At 38.7% G+C, this 21,845-nt stretch overlaps 1 protein-coding gene across 1 annotated transcript in view; it reads left to right on the top strand.

The window, feature by feature from the left end:
* Positions 1-21,845, top strand: part of HYDIN (HYDIN axonemal central pair apparatus protein) — a 356,564-nt gene that overhangs the window by 77,185 nt on the left and 257,534 nt on the right. The window contains 2 exon segments of the mRNA XM_043435789.1: positions 8,560-8,761; positions 15,028-15,211. Of these exon segments, the coding sequence (XP_043291724.1) occupies positions 8,560-8,761; positions 15,028-15,211 (386 nt within the window).

Below are 21,845 nucleotides of genomic sequence, written 5' to 3'. Positions count from 1 at the left end.
TTGATTGTACCCCAGGGGTGATTTAGTTATATTTTTATTATAGTCAAAAACTAAGAAAGAGCTGAAGTAACTGAAGGTTTTTGCAAACTGCAAACCTCCAGAAGAGATTAGGAATACAGCTTCTCAAGGTTACATTAGTAACAGTGAAATAGAACAAAAACCAAGCTAAAACAAAACCAGAACAACTAGTAAATTAGTTCTATCATTTGATTAAAACTGAGAAGTGAAAATATTGACTATTAGGAGACAAATAGCTGGAGTAGGAAATGGCAACCCATTGCAGTACTCTTGCCTGGAAAATTCCATGGGCAGGAGAGCCTGGAGGGCTACAGTCCATGGGGCTGCAAAGAGTCAGACAAAATTGAGCATGCATGCACACGTGCACAGGAGACAAAGAAATAATTGCTTAACTTTCACACTTTTCAACTGGGTATTGAGAAACTTTATATAATCTAAGGGTTCAAAGGAATATCAGTATTCAGAATAGGCTTAAAAAAGACATAGGTTCTAAAATTTTGGTTACTTGTATAAGCATTAGAAGTAGGAGCATAGCAGTGTTTTTTTCTTTAATGCCTGGTAATGATGCTGTAACTTAGAGCTGACATTACTGGCATAAATAGGAAACAGAGCTAATGCACTTACTCAGCATTTTTTGAAAGTGTTGTGTCTTTTACTAAAGTAGAGATAGTTCAATTCAGGGATCAGAAGTTGGCAAATAGGCTCTTTTCCCCAAAGGTGTGATGATGTATTATTAAATATATAAGCAATCATTAATACTTCACAGAGCAGCTTTATGGTCAGTTGTATATTTTACTCTAATAAAACATGGAGAAAATTTTTTTTTCCTCCTAAAAGCTAATAAATGAGTACCAAATTATGATACAGTAATTGAATGTGATATGCTGTCTTGCAGTTAAAACTGCTAAATAATATACATCTGAATATAACCATGCAGAATTCACTGCTGGTCCAGTGTTTGGGACACTGAGCTTCCACAGCAAGGGGCCCGGATTTGATCTCTAGTCAGGGAAGTAAGATTTCCTGCATGCTGCCAGGTTAGGCCAGAAAGATAAAAAATAAAAAACCCTGCTAACTCACTATACTGCAGACTTACCTGTATGAGCTTTGTGTCGGTTGTGCAATTATTATAATGAATTATAAACATGTGCCATTATAATTACAAAATCTAGCAAAATATCGTTACTGTTAAAAAAAAAAAGGCAATGTTTTTAACATGGCTTTAGAATCAGTGCAAATATTCCTTGACCTAAGAATATTTTTTTGTCTATATTTTTGTCACAATTTTGTTTTCTTTGCCTCGTATTCCACAGTTTAGGATAGGGAATGGCAGAAGTTAGGATACACTGATGGTTAGAGGTTGTTTAAGTGGAATGTTTTTGAAAATTACATAGCAAGTGAAAAGTCTCAAATCATTAGATGTTAGTGCTTACAGAGAACATCTCTGTAGCTCCCTTCTTTTTAAAGGTGAGTAAACTGAGGCTCAGGCTTCTCTGGTGCCCCAGTAGTAAAGAATCTGCTGGCTAATGTAGGAGGCATGGGTTGGATCGTGGGTTGGATCCTGGGTTGGCAAGAGCCCCTGGAGAAGGAAATGGCAACCCACTCCAGTATTCTTGCCTGAGAAATCCCATGGAGAAAGGAGTCTGGCGACCTACAGTCCATGGAGTCACAAAAGAGTCAGACACGACTTAACTGACAAGTAAACAAAAAGCTGAAGCCCAGAGGCATTAAGTGACGGTACATCTAAGTACAGTTGGAACTTGAACCAGCCCTTTGGTTCCCTCTGAGGCCAACAAGTTTTCTAGAATACTACAATATTTTCTATAATAGTATAGTATTAAATTGAGGATCAAATTGCCAACATCCACTGAATCTTAGAAAAAGCAAGATAATTCCAGGAAAACACCTACTTCTGCTTCATTGACTATGCTAAAAAGCCTTTGACTGTGTAGATCACAACAAACTGGAAAATTCTTAAAGGGAAGGGAATATCAGACCACCTTACTGCCTCCTGAGAAACCTGTATGCAGGTCAAGAAGCAACAGAACTGGACATGGAACAATGGACTGGTTCCAGATCAGGAAAGGAGTGCATCAAGGCTGTATATTGTCACCCTGCTTGTTTAACTTATGTGCAAAGTACATTATGCCGAATGCTGGGCTGGATGAAGCAAAAGCTGAATCAAGATGGCCAGGAGAAACATCAATAACCTCAGACATGCAGATGACACCATGCTTATGGCAGAAAGTGAAGAGAAACTAAAGAGCCTTTTGATGAAGGTGAAAGAGGACAGTGAAAAACCTGGCTTAAAACTCAACATTCAAAAAACTAAGATCATGGCATCTGGTCCCATCACTTCGTAGCAAATAGATGGGGTCACAGTGGAAACAGTGACAGACTTTATTTTCTTGCATTCCAAAATCACTACAGATGGTGACTATAGCCATGAAATTAAAAGATACTTGCTCCTTGGAAGAAAAGCTATGACCAACATAGACAGCATATTAAAAAGCAGAGACATTACTTTGCCAACAAAGGTCCATCTAGTCAAAGCTATGGATTTTCCAGTAGTTATGTGTGGATGTGAAAGTTGGACTATAAAGAAGGCTGAGCATTGAAGAATTGGTGTTTTTGAACTGTGGTGTTGGAGAAGATTTTTGAGATTCCCTTGAACTGCAAGGAGATCAAACCAGTCAATCCTAAAGGAAATCAGTCCTAAGTATTCATTGGAAGGACTGATGTTGAAGCTGGAGCTCTAATACTTTGGCCACCTGATGGGAAGAGCTGACTCATTTGAAAAGACCCTGATGCTGGGAAAGATTGAAGGTGGGAGGAGAAAGGGATGGCAGAGGATGAGATGGTTGGATGGCATCACCAGCTGGATGGACATGAGTTTGAGCAAGTTCCAGGAGATGGTTAATGGACAGGGAAGCCTCGTGTGCTGCAGTCCATGGGGTCGCAGAGTCAGACATGACTGAGCAACTGAACAGCAAAAACAATACTATAAAACTGTAGCATTATGGTATGCTACAATAATAGTATATACTGTTATAATGCTACTACCACTATAATACTATAGTACTATAATACTATTACTACCACCACTACTACTAATCTGCACACTGCCTTCTGCGCAGATTGAGAATACCGATTTTGGCATTGCCAATGACACTGGTGCACTGGGTAAGCCCAGATCAGTTTGCATAATTTGTTTCCTGAACCCTTCAGAGAAGGAGCACTTCTGAAGATGTTTGATTCAGCAGTTAACTTGAGAGGTGAATCTGACCTTGGCGTGATCAGGAGATAAGAAACACTCCATCAACTTGCTAGTTCCCTAGAGAATCTATGGCTCCGCTCATATATTTTATTTACTGTCCTCCATTGTCTGAAAGTAGCTGAAACCACAGAATGAAATGTATTGTGGATATAGCTGGCTTCACATTTTTGGGGCAAACTTAGTTTTGCTCATATTTGTTTTTGCTTGATTGATAGTGGCAGAACTTGCAAAAATAATGAGACCTTCCACAAAATACGTCTTTACTAGAACATAATAAATGACTGTGGCTAACCTCATCTACAGTGACTGCAGAATTCAACCCCTGAAACCGATAAGAAACTATAGTGGTAACAGGCACTCCAAGGGCACAAAAAATACCGTTGGTGAGGTACAGCAACCTTAACCATTCTCCTAGGCTTAACACCCTTTCCGTCTTTCCTATCAATTGTTTAGCTGGGGAGAGGGACCCTCTTTACGGTTGTCTTCATGAAAGTAGATGCGAATAGCAAGTTCTTCAACGGCTATGGAAGCAAGACAAGAGTTATTGCTTCCTTCACTTTGTGATCTGATGACTTTTGGAAGATAATAGTGAAAAAAAATCAATATTAGATGGCTCTTGAAAAGAATACAGTGGCTTTTGTTATATTTCTGGGAAGGAACGTTTTGCAATGAGCAACTTAAACTGATAACATTAGTCTGTCTGACCCCTAGATTTGGATGAAATAAGTAAGCCCTGGAATCTTTTTCCTCAGTTAGATTTTTAAACAATGAAATATGTCAAATAAGTGCAAAAGCACAGAAATAATGTAATCAACAGCCATTACATTTAACACATCTCAACATTTTGCCATATGCTTTTCTTTCAGATGTTGTATAGATAACTAAACTGATTATAGATGTGCAGTTGCTTTGTTATTCTTTTCTAATCTAATTCTCATGTCTTAGTCCTCAGAGGAGCCATGCTGGGTGAATATTAATGCCATTCCTGCATATTACTTATCCATAAACCGTTGTCTTGAGTAGTTTCAAACTTGTTGTAAATGGTATTATGTTGTGTATACCATTTCCCAACTTGACTTTTTCATTCAATATTATGGGGTTTTTTGCTTGTTGAAATACTTTTAAAATTTATCTGGCTGCGCTGGGTCTTAGCTGCAGCATGTGGGGATCTTTAGTTCCCCGACCAGGGAGTGAACCCTGGCCCCCTACATTGGGAGTGTGGAGTCATAGCCACTGCACCACCAGGGAAGTCCTTCAACACTATGTTTTAAAGATTTAAACACATAGATATATAGCTCTGATTCATTTTAACTAATGCAGCATGCTCCAGCACGTGAAAATACTATAGTTTATCTGTACTCCTATTGAATGTTAGGATGTCCCTAGTTTTTTGCTATTATGAACAATGCTGCAGTGAGTATCTTTGTATATGTCTTATGCAGCTGTGTGAGATTATCTTTAGGGATAAATAACTAGAATTGAGATTGCTGAGTTACAGGGCAAATGTATCTTGAGCTTTCAGTTCAGTTCAGTTGCTCAGTCGTGTCCGACTCTCTGCAACCCCATGGACTGCAGCATGCCAGGCCTCCCTGTCCATCACCAACTCCCAGAGTTTACTCAGACTCATCTTGAGCTTTACTGGATATGAAATTTATTGGTCAAGTGGTTGTACCAATCTGTATTTCTATCAGCAGTATATGAAAATTCTTGTTTTTCTACCTACTTGTCAATATACTGACAAAACAGCATTGTCAAATGGTTTGATTTTTGTTAATCTAATGGTTATGAAATGATATCTTCTTTTTTTCTTTTATATCTTTCTCATTACTAATGCTATCTAGCACATTTAAATGTTTCCTGGATGCCCTGTAGTCCTTTTTTTACATCAGAGTTTTGGACGAGTAATGTAATCAGATAGCCAAAAAATAAAGCAATATTTGAAAAGTGCATATTGAAAAGTGCTATTTCCATCCTACCACATTCACCTGACCCTTCTTTCATTTTGTTGGTTTCTTGTATATCTTCCCAGTGTTTTTTTTTTTTTTCCCCAGTGTTTTTATACAAATAAATGTAAACTTGAATTCATATTCTTATTTTCCCACATTACACAAAGATAACATACTATTGGGTTGGCAAAAATGTTCATTCGAGTTTTTCTCTAATATGTTATGAAAAAAAACTGAACAAACCTTTTAACCAAACTAATATGTATATTGTTCTAAACCCTGATTTTTCCACTTAATTGTCTATCTTGGAGCTCTTTTCACTGGGTACTTCTTAATACCTGCACAGTATTCCACTTTTAGGTGTAAGACAGATTTTTCAACCAGGCTTCTCTTGATAGATGCTCTGTTTTTTCCCAGTCTGTTGTTATAAGGAACAATACTATGAATACTCTTCATCTTGTTCTGAATTATCTGTAGGATAAATCTCTAGAAGTGGGCCATAGGATCGTTTTGTAGTTTGGTTCTAGTATTTGATTCTTTGTGAGTCTGCTTCTGTTTTTGTTGTGTATGCTGTTTTTAACTTACAGAGTATTGTTTCTTTGCATGTCTGGTTATGTTTGACTTTTTAAAAAAAAATGTGGAACAGTTTGAAACATTGGATCAGGTACCTTACTCTAAAGAGAAATGAGTTCTTTTATCTAGGTTTCTGAGGACAAAACCCATTCATAACAACCAAAATCAAGGTTTAAAGTCCTCTAAAAGACATAGGCAGTTCCAGCATAATACTTTTTTTGTGTGTTAACCTCTCCCTTCGATAGGCTTAGGACTTGGATTTCTATGTCTCTTGCCCCCTTCAGAATGATATCTTCTGTGATGAATGATCAAAGAATGATATAACACACATGTATATGTGTGTGTGTATAAAATCAATTAATATATGAAAAGATGTTCAACATCATCTATAATTAGTTAGTTCAGTCACTCAGTCGTGTCCGACTCTTTGCGACCCCATGAACTGCAGCACACCAGGCCTCCCTGTCCATCACCAACTCCCAGAGTCCACCCAAACCCATGTCCATCGAGTCGGTGATGCCATCGAACCATCTTATCCCCTGTCATCCCCTTCTCCTCCTGCCTTCAATCTTTCCCAGCATCAGGGTCTTTTCCAATGAGTCAGCTCTTCACATCAGGTGGCCAAAGTATTGAGGTTTCAGCTTCAACATCAGTCCTTCCAATGAACACCCAGGATTGATCTCCTTTAGGATGGACTGGTTTGATCTCCTTGCAGTCCAAGGGAATCTCAAGAGTCTTCTCCAACACCACCGTTCAAAACCATCAATTCTTCGGCGCTCAGCTTTCTTTATAGTCCAACTCTCACATCCATACATGACTACTGGAAAAACCATAGCCTTGATTAGACGGACCTTTGTTGACAAAGTAATATCTCTGCTTTTTAATATGCTGTCTAGGTTGGTCATAACTTTCCTTCCAAGGAGTAAGCGTCTTTTAATTTCATGGCTGTAATCACCATCTGCAGTGATTTTGGAGCCCAGAAAAATAAAATCAGCCACTGTTTCCCCATCTATTTGTCATGAAGTGATGGGACTGGATGCCATGATCTTAGGTTTCTGAATGTTGAGCTTTAAGCCAACTTTTTCACTCTCCTCTTTCACATTCATCAAGAGGCTCTTTAGTTCTTCTTCACTTTCTGCCATAAGAGTGGTGTCATCTGCATATTTGAGGTTATTGATATTTCTCCTGGCAATCTTGATTCCAGCTTATGCTTCCTCCAGCCCAGCGTTTCTTATGATGTACTCTGCATATAAGTTAAATAAGTAGGGTGACAATATACAGCCTTGACGTACTCCTTTTCCTTTTTGGAACCAGTCTGTTGTTCCATGTCCAGTTCTAACTGTTGCTTCCTGACCTGCATACAGATTTCTCAAGAGGCATGTCAGGTCATCTGGTATTCTTATCTTTTGAAGAATTTTCCACAGTTTATTGTGATCCATAATTAAGATTATGCAAATTAAAGCAACAAGTTTCCACTCATCAGACTGTTAAATTTAACTCATCAAAAAGCAAAAAGGAAGTACATGAAAATGTTAGCAGCTCTTACCTCTAAAAAGCAGGCCGAGGGTTGAGTGAAGGAGAGGAAGATGTGTTCTTTTCATGGTATGTGCTGTTTAGTACTTAAATTTTTAACCCCATGTACATATTTTTTAAATAAAAATGTAACATTTTAGAGGCAAATGCCTAGATACTTAACTTTTTCTTTAAACTTTGTGAAACGTTTTGATGTGTTCAAAGTAATAGGGCCTAAAAAACGTTTGCACTATATAAAGGGCTATCAGTTTACTAAATACCTGTTCAGCTCATACAGTTGTGAATGTAGCGAAATATTTGCTAAAAAAAGTCCGAGTGATTAGGCCTTCTGAGTCCTAATTAAAATGGTAGCAGCACAGATCAACAGACATTCATGATATTTAAGAATTTCCCTTTTCTACCTTGATGTCAGAGTAAGGTACTTGCTGTGACAGTGCAGAGATCAGATAAAATAAATGTTTGTAACTCGTGTCTTCTTGGATGCCCAAGGACATTCATATATCTAGACTCAAGGCAGTTGATGCATCCTGAATGAAATCAAAACTTAAATTACTATGCTGAATAAAGGTGATCTTAGCATTAAAACATTTTAAGTTTTAACCAGTACTTTTGTCTTTCTATTTTTTCCTTTTCATGTAATCACTATCCACCGATAGTATGTATGTATGTGCATGTGTGTTTCATTTTTGTTTTAATTACTGTTGTTAGGAATGTGGTTCCTTTTAAATAGTCAGTTTTCTGTTAATGAAGTTATTAATACCGCCTTTCTGATCCCCTTTGTTTGGACTTAGATCCTCTCATGCTGAGCAGCTCTTCCCAGATGTACTTGGTGCAGTTAATTTAAGAAATCCAGTTTATGCTTGGAATAAAGATGAGGCTAATAGTTACAATTCTAGAACTCAGGTGCCCTCATGGTCAGGTTGTTGGATTTTAAACTATTACAAAGAAGTAAAAGATTGGTAGCACTTACCACAATTCATATTTTATGTATTCTTTTTACAGTAATCAAGAAAGATAGTTTATTTCTCTATAATTGTACCAAACATAACATTTCAGATTTCTGATCATGTCTGATCTCTGATGGGGAAGAGGGGAGAATCAAATGTCTAATGCTTGTGCAATATTCCCTGACTTCACCATGGGGGAACATAGCTTAGTAGCATAGTTCTAGAGTAAATCTAAAAGTGCAGTTATACTTTGTTAATATTCTAGGTGAAAAAGTGTTTATATCTCTGTATGGAGCTGCCGTAGACATGAACATAAGGTTGAACAAGAATTCCTTGATCCTTGAGAAAACTTACATATCTCTGGCCAATCAGCGAACTGTAACTATTCACAACCACAGTAACATCATTGCCCATTTCCAGTGGAAGATATTTGCTACCCAGGAAGAGGAAGACCAAGAAAAGTACAGGTTTGTAAGAAAAATCACTATCCATATAATTTGAAGGAACATGAAACATAGTTATGAAAATTCTGTGGCTTTTGTGGTAAGTTTCTAACCAACTCAAACAATGTCAGATATATTATCATTTGGGTTCAGTATACAATGCCCCTTGTTTCATTTAAAGAAACTGGACTGAACTATGTGGAACACAACATTGTCTGTCCTCAGTTAATCTTATCCTGCTTATGTTAATAATTTACCAGTAGCTGGTTTCCTGAATTTTAAAGACCAAATACATCGTTCTTCTCTATTCTCTCAAAACAAATCTACATGTCTTTATTTCTTTTCATAACCCTAACCAGATCAGTCAGTTTTCATAGGGTATCTAAAAGTAATCTCTTTTGGATTGGGATCATTGTGGACTACTTTTTTCCCAGTGAAAAGAAACTTTCAGAAAAGACAAAGAGTGGGGGAAATGAGGGCTTAGATATAATGGCTTTAATAATTTCAGTTTTAGTAGCATTGCTCAATCCTCACTAACTGTATAGTTTAATAGAGGTTTCTTGTTGGTATTTTAATCTGCTGCTTTTTAAAATGATACTTCAGGCAGTGGAGAAAATAAAGTGGAAAGCCAAACTTTTAATTAATCTCATCACTGTTAAGTTTATAATATTTCTCTTTTTTACTGAATCTATCATTGACTCTTTTAAACTCCATTTGCAATTTTAGCTTCCTCCATCCTCCCTGAATTAGCACTTTTGCCGCTTTCATTGGAATTTATTTCAGTCTTTTTTATTTGCCTCTCCATTTTCATTAAAGATTAGCCCCAAGAAGCTTCAAAGCTCTGTTTAACACCAAGTTAGTATGTGATAAAAATAAAAAGTCTTAGGTCTGTGAAGACCAGGCAGAAATCCCCCAGCGAGCTGTCCCTAATTGAATCAGAAGGAGCGGTGACGGTGACAGGACACCGCGGACAGAGGCTTTGTCATCCAGACAATGAGCGTTAATCACCGCATTGCCACTGTGCCATCTTTAAAAAGTGAGGAGAGAAAAGCCTTTCCTGCCTAAAAACTTCATGTTGCCTCATGGCATAGAAACACCAGTAGTTTAAAAAGGCAAGAGGAGACCTCTTGTCCATTGCTTCATCGGTACTGATTCTTCAGCTGACATGTATGTACCAACAATCAGAATGGTCCAGGCATGTCCAACGATAAAAACAGAGCAGGTCTAGGTGCAGAAGCAGCAGTAAAGCAGTGTTTCAGTCCCTCCTTGTGCTGTGGACATCATCTTTTGGGGAGATAAGAGTACACACTCTCAGAGGGAAAGTGTTCGTGGCTCAGTCGTGTCCGACTCTTGGCGACCCCATGGACTGTAGCCCACCAGGTTTCTCTGACCATGGGATTCTCTAGGCAAGAATGCTGGCCTGGGTTGCCATTCCCTTCCCCAGGGGATCTTCCCAACTCAGGGATCGAACCTGGGTCTCCTGCATTGCAGGCAGATTCTTTACTGTCTGAGCCACCAGGGAAAATCACCAGAGGGAAAGCCAGCTTTAATTTCAACTATGTCTTTGTGTTTGACCAAATGTATAGGACATGACTGATGCCATACCTATGTCCAAAAGATATGTAAGGAAGTTATTCAGCAGTGAAACTCAGGAAAAATTCAAACCAATTGCTGTCAGAAATTCTAAGAGGTTATAATTTTAACCACACATGAATGGACATTTCTACCCTCCCCCACACTTCTTGTCCCCCCAACACTCATGACCTGATCTCTATTATTATCCTTGAGTCTTATTCTTCCTTTTCTTTTGCATTTTCTCACTTGCTCTTTCTGTTAGATCCTCCTCCTGGATTTGTTTGTTTGTTTGCTTTTTTGTAGCAAGAAAACAATATAATAGAGCATTTTAACCACCACAGTTGGAAGCCCACTTTTATCATCTTGGATCATACCCCTCCCTTAAACAATGAACTTGAAAAGTGCTTCAGAAGGCTAAATAAGAATGTTTTGCTGTGTGTGGGTGACACACAGCAGCATAACTTGTATTGCTACAAACTGGATTGGTTGATCTAAGTGGAGAATGTATTGAATTTCCTGCCCCATCCCCTCTTCCTACCCTTCTCTTAGGGTAAGTTGCCTAACCTCTTATTTGACCAGGTATCTCTCCTCTTCCATGCCTCTCTTGTTTCTTGATACCTTCCCAAGCATGCCACCAAGTTTCATATTATTAGCCATGGATTCTTGTCCTAGACTAATGAGCAAAATGCCCATCATCTCAAAAAGCAAAGAAAGAGGCTGTTCTTTACTGAACATCTGGTTCATGTCTTTGGATAGGTGCCCCTTTCACGGGTGGCTGTTCTCTTGCTGTGAATGTAGATCCTCTTCTTCTCCATGTAACAAACCCTTAGCTTGTCTCTTGGGCTTACATCAGCAACAGATCAAGCAGAATGTTCTTGGATAGCTTTCTTATGGGCCAAGGTTTGCTTGTCTCTAAGAAACAGGAGTGAGATCTTTAGCTTCTGGCATAAATTCTCTCTTGAGCTCCCCAGGAAGACCAGTGCAAGAATCCCTGGAATAATCTTTTTATGTTTGACTCTGCTACTCATAGTGGTGAGCAAGCTCTTTTTTCTCCTCTTCCTTCAGTAACCTCTGTAGTTAAGGTGTAGAGAGAAAGGTTGACTTCTGTCATGAACTTGCAAAATAGGTGATCTAAATGGGCTTTAGGTATACTTTAGGAGATTCACGTTTCCCTTTGCAGTATCCCAGTGACTTAAGATTTTAAAACTTCAGTGTAGATTTTAGATGAATTCAAGAGTCTTCCCACTGCTTTCCAGTTATAATATGGCTTAAAACTCATCCCAAGGCATTCATCTAAGAGGCTGAAACTTGCTGTATGATCACTTTGAGAATTCTAATCCCTTTAGTATTATGGACATCCTCAAGGTCCTATTCTAGCCATCATAGTTTCTTGTTCTCCAGCATCTTGATGCTGAACAAAGGCACATCTGAGCCCTCTACCTTTCTGGCAGTTACTCACTTTCATTCTACGAAGGAAATCTTCCTCTCTGCCTTCCAAAACATGTTGGTATGAACCTTAGGACACACATTCAGATTTGGGGACCTCAGGCTAATCTCAGGCTCCAGACTCTGACAGTGGAGATATCATTTCCCCTAGGAAGAAGTTCTGAACTTTTTTTTTTTCCATTTTTTTAAGAATCAGATATAAGAACCTTTGAAAATGATCTTTTGGTTCTCTCTCTTTTCTGACATTTTTGTAGGAGTTACAAAATGATCCCTTCAAAAATTGAGACTGAAATTCCTCCTTACTTCCTCTATCTTGGTCTGAGGATTATAAAATATCCTACAAGATACTTCCATCCTCATTCTTAATCAAAGTTTATTATTTCCAAAGACAGCATGGGCTTTTGAGGATTTCTGCTCCCCATTTCTCCATCAAGGTCGTGGCCTTTCTCTCAATAACAGCTGCTCTGGTTCTGGATTCACTGTGTACAAGAACACAGAATCCTCAGTGGAGCCCCCTGCCCCGAAAGTGACCAGCATGGATGTGTTCCAAAGCATTACAGTGCTGGAGATGACGTGTTTCTCTAAATAAATCAGTTGTATTTGGGCTTTCAGCCTACCACCCAGGTAGTAACAAATTTAATCTCAGTTGTGTTTGGGGAGCCCTTCCAGGTGGCGCTAGTGGTAAAGAACCCGCCTACCAATGCAGATTAGACATAAGAGACTCTGGTTCGATCCTGGGTCGGGAAGATCCCTGGGAGAAGGAAATGACAACCCACTCCAGTATTCTTGCCTGGAGAATCCCATGGACAGAGGAGCCTGGACGGCTACTGTCCATGGGGTCACAGTCAGACACGACTGAAATGACCTAGCACAGCCTTCCCTTTCCTAGTCATATAAGAACCTAAAGACTTGAGTGGTACTTGGTAAACAGGAAGAGGACCTCTAGTACTTCATTTATAGCACGCATCACAGAGTTACTAATACTCTCTGTCCAGTATCGCACAGTCCATTTGAAGTTGGATGGCTCTGTCCTTTCCATACCGTCTGTGGAGGGGAATGTTTCTGCCAGCCATGATGGCTGAGGTTCTTAGTTTTTAATCTTGGCATTCAATTACCACCTCTTGGGATGCTGCAAAGGATCAGAGTGCAGGTCTCTAGGAACCCAAGATGAGAGGGCAATACTGGTTCAATGCTACTGTACTTGAGACACGCTCTACTCCCCACTGAGTATAGTCCACTGACTGAACTGTAGTTGATGCCTGAAGGTGGTGGATGTTTGGGCTACCAGGCAATTTGCAAAATGGGTTAAATCCATGATTTTACTGAAAGAGAAGGCTAGTGTATTGTTACATTCTGTGATGAGAGGCATCTTCATCTGAAAAATAGAACACCTCTGAGTGCGGGAGACAATGAGTATCAGCCAGACAAGATGGCAAAACAATAGACTGAGGTATATAGAAGTCCTTGTTGGAGTCAACCCAGCTCACAGTGGAGTGACATATTCCCTTCTTACACTCAGCCATGGCTGTAATTCTGCATAGATGGCAGAGAGGAGGACATCGGGTGTCCTCACCCCACTCCCCCCCACTTCTCATTATACAGCTGTCGTGGACTCAAGAGTCCCAACAGCCTGGGAGAAAAGCAGAATTTTTGTGTTGTCCTCTTTTGTTTCAGGGTTGAGTTCATCATACTGCTCAATTCATAAGGCATTATCATCTTTGGTCCACACAAGGCTTTTTATCCCCACACCCCACTCCCATTAACCCTCATATACAAATGTAATGTGTATGAGTCCCATTATTTGTTTAACCAATACTTCAATCTGGTGTATCAAATTTACCCACATTTTTTGTGTTATTGCAAGCACTTTGGTGAACCTCTTTGTTGCTCTTTATTTACATTCATGATTGTTTCTTTAGGATTTGTTCCTAAGGAATAGATATGTATTAATAAGTTCCACTTGGAGGAATACATGGTTTCCTTTCTTCCTGTGTCCTGAGCTGCCTTTAATTTACCTTGACCTGTCCAGCAGTAGAGAAGGGTGGCTGCTCTGGTTACCTTGTGCACTGCTTCCCATCCAGCAAGAAAAAGGGAGCTCACGATGCTTTCTTCATCGGGACCAGAACACACTGAACCCGTTTCTTTGACTTCTTTATGCTGTATGACCCAAGGACCCTGAACACTGAAGCTATTTTAAAAAGAATGATTTGACGTTGCTGAGCATGTGGTTTGCATGAAGTCATTCACAAAGTAATTGGGGCTAGGACTGGATTTAAGTGACCCTAGCTTCTCACTCAGTATTCACATTACTAAATGTGTCTAAATAATGTCTAAAGACATATTATGAAATAATGTCTCTCACCACTGGTAATACCAGAAAAATGCTGGGAAAATGGTCATGTATCCTTGCTGGGCTTGAAATTCAGTCTTCAGATGAAGTCACAGATGCAAGGAGTTATGTGAGCATACCTTTAGTAATGAGTAGACGGTTGTGGAGGCTGCTTTTCTGACTTATCACAAGGGATATGAAGATCTAGAGAGAGAGAGAAAGGACGTGTCTCCATGTGTAGTCTGAGTATTTTATAACTTGACAGCTTTGTAACTGCCTGGGGTTCATATAGGGAGAAAACTGGCATTTCTTGAGCAACTGCTTTGTTCCAAGAATTACCCCATGTCCTTGATCACTTTTAATTCTCAGCACATCTTTATGATGGAGGATCTCCTATTCTTTCCATTTTGTTGATGAAGGCACTGAGGCTTAGAGGACTTAAGTAACTCCTGAAGTCACAGAGTGAGTAAATAAAGAGTAGAATTATTATCAAAACCTGGTCTTTGCTGACTCCAGATTCTGTTCTGTAGGTAATAACGGCTAGGAAAGAATTCAAGCTAAGCAAGTTTAGAAGAAACAAAAAATTGCCCTTGAAGTGTGAGAGGCAGGGTAGATGTTAAATACTGAAAAAACATCCTGGAAAACACAATTACCTAAAGGAAAATATTTGTGCAAATATCTGTAAGGGCTCAGGAGTAAGCAAGTGAGCATTGAGTAGGTTAGGAAGCCTGGGAGACTTCTTGAAGGAAACAAATTGAAGTTCTCCAGAGAATAAGGTATAAGGTCTCTCAACTGGTATATTACATCTCAGGCAAGGAAGGACCACCCCAAGGTCATGGGTGAGAATATTCCCAACAGGATGGGCTGGAGGGGAGCCCTTTACAGTGTTCTTCATGGAAGTACCAGAATGAAACACATGTTTCTTCTTTTTTTTTTTTAGGATCTGTGATGATCTTAGCAAAAAGGAAAAGAGTGAAACCGATGAGTTTCTTGAAGAGTGCATTGCTGATCCTTCTCTCCGACAGCGTCTTTCCATTCTCTCCCGCACTTTTGAGAATCAGAGAAAGCTGGTTCAGGCAGACAGCATGCTCTTCTTGAATACCATTTTCACTATTGAGCCTCTGGTAAGCACCTAAATACAATAAACCTTGCAATAAACGTAGTGGGGAAGCAGGGCTTAATGTGATGTGAATACTCACTCTGAGATTGATAATGGTGTGATCCAAGAGCGTAAAGATTCCATTGAGGGACCTCATTGTCATTATGTGACAGTGAATGAAGGTTAATGGTTAGAACACTCAGAGGTGACATTTATAGAGGTCCCACTCTATGTACCAGTTGCTGATAAGCCCTTCATACATGATACCTACTTTATCTCATTTATATATATGTTATTATCAGTTGTAATTAGTCTCCCATTCTACAGATGAGGAAATTAAGAATTAGAGAAATTTGATAACTTACTCAAGGTCAAGCAATTAGTGTTAGTAGTTAGAAATTTATCCCTGATTGGCCTCATTCTAGAGCAGGGTTTCTCAGCATCTTTACTATTGATATTTGGGGCTGGATAATTCTTTGTCCTGTATACTGTAGGATATTTTAATAGCAGCTCTGACTTTTACCCATTGGATGCTAGTTGCAAGAACCAAATATCCATCCAGATGTCAGATGTCCTCTGGTGGGCAAAATCATTTGAGTGGAAAGCTGTTTTGTCCTTAATTCACTCAATAAATACTATTGACTGCATGTTCTGTACCAGGCATTGTGTACTGGGCGTTGATGAACAAAACAGACATAGTCCTTGACCTCACTGTCCAACTACTGACACCTGAGCTAGAGTTAGAACAGAATCTGTCTGATTCCACAGACTAAATTCTCTTTTTTTTTAAGGTATGCAGTGTAGTGAATTGGTATGTTTATAGATGGTACTCCATTTAAAGTTATTACAAAATAATGACTATAACTCCCTGTGCTGTGCAATATATCCTTGTTTCTCATCCTTTTATACACAGTAGTTTGTATCTCTTAATTCCATACCCCTATCTTGCCCCTCCCCACTCCCTCTTCCTACTGATATCCACTAATTTGTTTTCTATACCCGTGAGTCTGTTTCTATGTTGCTGTATATATTTGTTTTATTTTTCAGGTTCCACATGTAAGCGATAACATAGTATTTGTTGTCTCCATCTGACTTATTTCACTAATCATAATACTTTCTTGGTCTATCCACTTGTTGTAAATGGCAGAATTTCATTCTTTTTTATGGCAGAGGAAAACAATAGAATGGGAAAGACTAGAGATCTCTTCAAGAAAATTAGAGATACCAAGGGAGCATTTCATGCAAAAATGGGCACAATAAAGGACAGAAACAGTATGGACCTAACAGAAGCAGAAGATATTAAGAAGAGGTGGCAAGAATACAGAAGAACTATACAAAAAAGATCTTCATGACCCAGATAACCATGATGGTGTGATCACTCACCTAGAGCCAGACATCCTGGAGCCTGAAGTCACGTGGGCCTTACTTAGTAAGCATCACTGTGAACAAAGCTAGTGGAGGTGGTGGAATTCCAGTTGAGCGATTTCAAATCCTAAAAGATGATGCTGTGAAAGTGCTGCACTCAATATGCCAGCAAATTTGGAACACTCAGCAGTGGCCACAAGACCGGAAAAGGTCAGTTTTCATTCCAATCCCAAGATAGACAATGCCAAAGAATGTTCAAACTACTGCACAATTGCGCTCATCTCACACACTAGCAAAAAATACTGAAAATTCTCCAAGCTAGGCTTCAACAGTACGTGAACTGAGAACTCCAAGATGTTCAAGCTGGATTTAGAAAAAGCAGAGGAATATTCCATTGTGTATATGTACCACAGCTTCCTTATCCATTTGTCTGCTGATGGGCATCTAGGTTGCTTCCATGTCCTGGCTATTATAAACAGTGCTGTGATGAACATTGGAGAACACGTGTCTCTTTCAGATCTGGTTTCCTCGGTGTGTATGCCCAGGAGTGGGATTGCTGGGTCATATGGCAGTTCTATTTCCAGTTTTTTAAGAAATCTCCATACTGTTCTCCATAGTGGCTGTACTAGTTTGCATTCCCACCAACAGTGTAAGAGGGTTCCCTTTTCTCCACACCCTCTCCAGCATTTATTGCTTGTAGACTTTTGGATAGCAGCCATCCTGACTGGCATGTAATGGTAACTCATTGTGGTTTTGATTTGCATTTCTCTGATAATGAGTGATGTTGAGCATCTTTTCATGTGTTTGTTAGCCATCTGTATGTCTTCTTTGGAGAAATGTCTGTTTAGTTCTTTGGCCCATTTTTTGATGGGGTCATTTATTTTTCTGGAATTGAGCTTCAGGAGTTGCTTGTATATTTTTGAGATTAGTCCTTTGTCTGTTTCTTCGTTTGCTATTATTTTCTCCCAATCTGAGGGCTGTCTTTTCACCTTGCTTATAGTTTCCTTTGTTGTGCAAAAGCTTTTAAGTTTCATTAGGTCCCATTTGTTTAGTTTTGCTTTTATTTCCAATATTCTGGAGGTGAGTCATAGAGGATCTATTTGAATCAGTTCTAATGAGATGGATGAAACTGGAGCCCATTATACAGAGTGAAGTAAGCCAGAAAGATAAAGACCAATACAGTATACTAATGCATATATGTGGAATTTAAAACGATGGTAACGATAACCCTATATGCAAAACAGAAAAAGAGACACAGATGTACAGAACACTTTCGGACTCTGTGGGAGAAGGAGAGCGTGGGATGTTCTGAGAGAACAGCATTGAAACAAGTATACTATCAAGGGTGAAACAGATCACCAGCCCAGGTTGGATGCATGAGACAAGTGCTCAGGGCTGATGCACTGGGAAGACCCAGAGGGATGGGATGGGGAGGGAGGTGGGAGGGGGGCGGATGGGGAACACATGTAAATCCATCGCTGATTCATGTCAGTGTATGGCAAAAACCACGACAATATTGTAAAGTAATTAGCCCCCAACTAATAAAAATAAATGAAAAAAAAGAAAAAGCAGAGGAACCAGAGATCAAATTGCCAACAACTGTTGGATCACAGAAAAAACAAGAGAGTTCCAGAAAAACATCTACTTCTGCTTCATTGACTATGCTAAAGCCTTTGACTGTGTGGATCGCATCAAACTGTGGAAAATTCTTCAAGAGATGGGAATACCAGACCACCTCACCTGTCTCCTGAGAAATCTGTATGTAGGTCAAGAAGAAACAGTTAGAACCAGATGTGGAACAACAAACTGGTTCCAAATTGGGAAAGGAGTATACCAAGGCTATATATTGTCACCCTGCTTATTTAACTTATATGCAGAGTACATAATGAGAAATGCCAGACTGGATGAAACACAAGCTGGAATCAGTATTACTGCAAGAAATATCAATAACCCCAGTTACAAAGATGACACCACCCTTATGGCAGAAAACAACGAGGAACTAAAGAGCCTCTTGATGAAAGTGAAAGAGGAGAGTAAAAAATCTGGCTTAAAACTCAACATTCAAAAAGCTAAGATCATGGCATCCAGTCCCATCACTTCATGGCAAATAGATGGGGAAACAATGGAAACTGTGGCAGACTTTACTTTCTTGGGCTCCAAAGTCACTGCAGATGGTGACTGCAGCTATGAAATTAAAAGACGCTTGCTCCCTGGAAGAAAAGCTATAACCTACCTAGACAGTGTATTAAAAAGCAGAGAGATTACTTTGCCTACAAAGGTCTGTCTAGTCAAAGCTATCATTTTTCCAGTAGTCATGTATGGGTGTGAGAGCTATGCCATAAAGAAAACTAACCGCTGAAAAAATTGATGCTTTTGAACTATGGTGTTGGAGAAGACGCTTGAGAGTCCCTTGGACTGCGAGGTGATCAAACCAGTCAATCCTAAAGGAAATTGGTCCTGAATATTCATTGGAAGGATTGATGCTGAAGCTAAAGCTCCAATACTTTGGCCACCTGATGCGAAGAACTGACTCATTTGAAAAGACCCTGATGCTGGGAAAGATTGAAGGCAGGATGAGAAGGGAACAACAGAGGATGAGATGGTTGGATGGCATCACCGACTCAATGGACATGAGTTTGAGCAAGCTCTGGGAGTTGTGATGGTCAGGGAAGGCTTGCGTGCTGCAGTCCATGGGGTTGCAAACTGAACTGTTTTGCACACCACACCACACCACATCTTCTTTATCTGTTTGTCTGTTGATGGAATTAGATTGTCATAGATTAATTGACCATATGTGTGTTGGTTTATATCTGGGCTCTCTATTCTGTTCCATTGATCTATATGTCTGCTTTCTATTCAGTTTTATTGATCTGTGTGATGGTACCACACTCTCTTGATTAGCTTTTTAGTATGGTCTGAAGTCAGGGAGGGTGATGCTTTGAGCTTTGTTCTTTTTTCTTGAGATTGCTTTGGTTATTTGGGGTCTTTTGTGGTCCCAAATAAGTTTTAGGTTTACTTGTTCCAGTTCTTTGAGAAGTGTCATGGGTATTTTAATAGGGATTATATTAAGTCTGTAGATTGTTTTGGGTAATATGGGCATTTTAACAATATTAATTCTTCCAGACCATGAATACAAGATGCTTTTCTACTTATTTATATCATTTTCTATTTCTTCATCTGTGTCTTTAGTTTTCAGAGTACAGGTCTTTCAGTTCCTTCATGAAGTTTTTTCCTAGGTATTTTAATCTTTTTAATGCAATTGTAAATGGAATTGTTTTCTTGATTTCTTTTTTAATTGTTCATTATTAGTGTATAGAAAAGCTACAGATTTCTATATATTAATCTTATATTCTATAATGTTACCAAATTCATTTATTAGTTCTAGTCATTTTATGGAGGAGATTTTAGGATTCTTTTTATATAGTATCATGTCATTTGCAACTACCAACAGTTTCCTTTCTTCTCTTCCAATTTAGATTCCTTTTGTTTCTTTTTCTTATCTGATTTCTGAGGCTAGAACTTCTAATACTATGTTAAATAGGATTTTCAAGAGTGGGCATCCTCGTCTTATTGCTGATTTTAGAGAAAAAGCTTTTAGCTTTTTACCACTGAGTATTATATTAGCTTAGTCGTGTCTGACTCTTTGCGAACCCATGGACTGTAGCCTACCAGGATCCTCAGTCCATGGGATTTTCCAGGCAAGAATATTGGATTGGGTTGCCATTTCCTTCTCCAGGGGATCTTCCTGACCCAGGGATCGAACCTGGGTCTCCAGCATTGTGAGCAGACGCTTTACCATCTGAGCTGCCAGGGAAGCCCTAGCTGAGTATTTATTGTAAATGGGCTTTATTATGTTGAGATATGTTCCCTCTATACCAACTTTGTTGAGTTTTTATCATGAATGGCTATTGAATTTTGTTGAATGCTTTTTTCTTAATCATTTGAGAAGTGATCATGTAGGGTTTTACCCTTTGTTTTGTTAGTGTGGCATATCACAGTGATTTATTTGTGTATATTGAACCATCCCTTCATCCCTGGAACAATCCCATTTGATCATAATGTATGATCCTTTTTATATATTGTTGAATTTGGCTTGCTAATATTTTGTTGAGGATTTTTGTATCTGTGTCCATCATAGACAATTGGCCTGTAATGGCCTCCTGGGGTTTTTTTTTTGGCAGTATCTTTCTCTGGCTTTGGTACTAGGGTAATGGATTCATAAGATGAGGTTGGGAGAGTTCCCTCCTGTTTAATTTTTTGGATTAGTTTGAGATGGATAAGTATGTTTGATAGATTCTTTATATGTTTGATAGAATTCCCTGTGAAGCTATGCAGTCTGGGACTTTTTTTCTCTTAAAAATTTTTTGATTACTAATTCAATTTTGATACTAGTAATTGATCTTTCAGATTATCTATTCTTTTCCTGATTCAATCTTGGAAGATGGTATGTTTCTGGGAATTTACCCATTTCTTCTAGGTTGTCTAATATGTTAGCATATGACCATTAATAGTATTCTCTTAGAATTGTTTGTATTTCTGTGATATCAGTTGTAGTTTCTCCTCTTTCATTTCTTGTTTTGCTTATTTGCATTCTCTTTCGTTTTGTTTTAATGGCCCTGGCTAAAGGCTTATCAGTTTTATTTATCTTTGTGTCATTGATTTTTTTCTTTTTGTTCTCTGTTTTATTTAGTTCCTCTCTTATATTTATTTTTTCCTTCTTTCTGCTGATTTTGGGTTTTGTTTGGTCTTCTTTTTCTAATTCATTTAGATAAAAAGCTATATTGCTTATTTGAAATTTTTCTTGTTTCTTGAGGTAAGACTATATTGCTGTAAGTATCTCTCTTAGAACTGCTTTTGCTATATCCCATAGATTTTGGAAAGCTGTGTTTTTATTGCCATTTATTTTGATGCTTTCTTTTTTGATGCATTGATGCATTGCAAAGATGATGCATCTTTTTTGATGCATTGATTTCTTCAATGACCCATTGATTTTTAGTGGTATGTTGTTTAGTCTCCATGTGTTTGTGTTTTACCCATTTTTCTTCCTGTGATTGATTTCTAGTTTCATACTGTTGCAGTTGGACATGATGCTTGATATAATTTCCATCTCTTAAACTTGTTTAGACTTGTTTTGTGACTCAGCATGTGATCTGTTCTGGAGAATGTTCCATGTGTACTTGAAAAGAATGTGTATTGTGCTGCTTTTGAATGGAATGTCCTGTAGATATCTATGAAGTACAGCTGCTCTGATATGCCATTTAAGGTCATAGTTTCTTTATCGATTTTCTCTCTGG

This window comes from Cervus canadensis, chromosome 18 (genome assembly GCF_019320065.1).
Source record: "Cervus canadensis isolate Bull #8, Minnesota chromosome 18, ASM1932006v1, whole genome shotgun sequence".
Taxonomy (NCBI): domain Eukaryota; kingdom Metazoa; phylum Chordata; class Mammalia; order Artiodactyla; family Cervidae; genus Cervus; species Cervus canadensis.
This window is presented reverse-complemented; position numbering and strand designations above follow the sequence as displayed.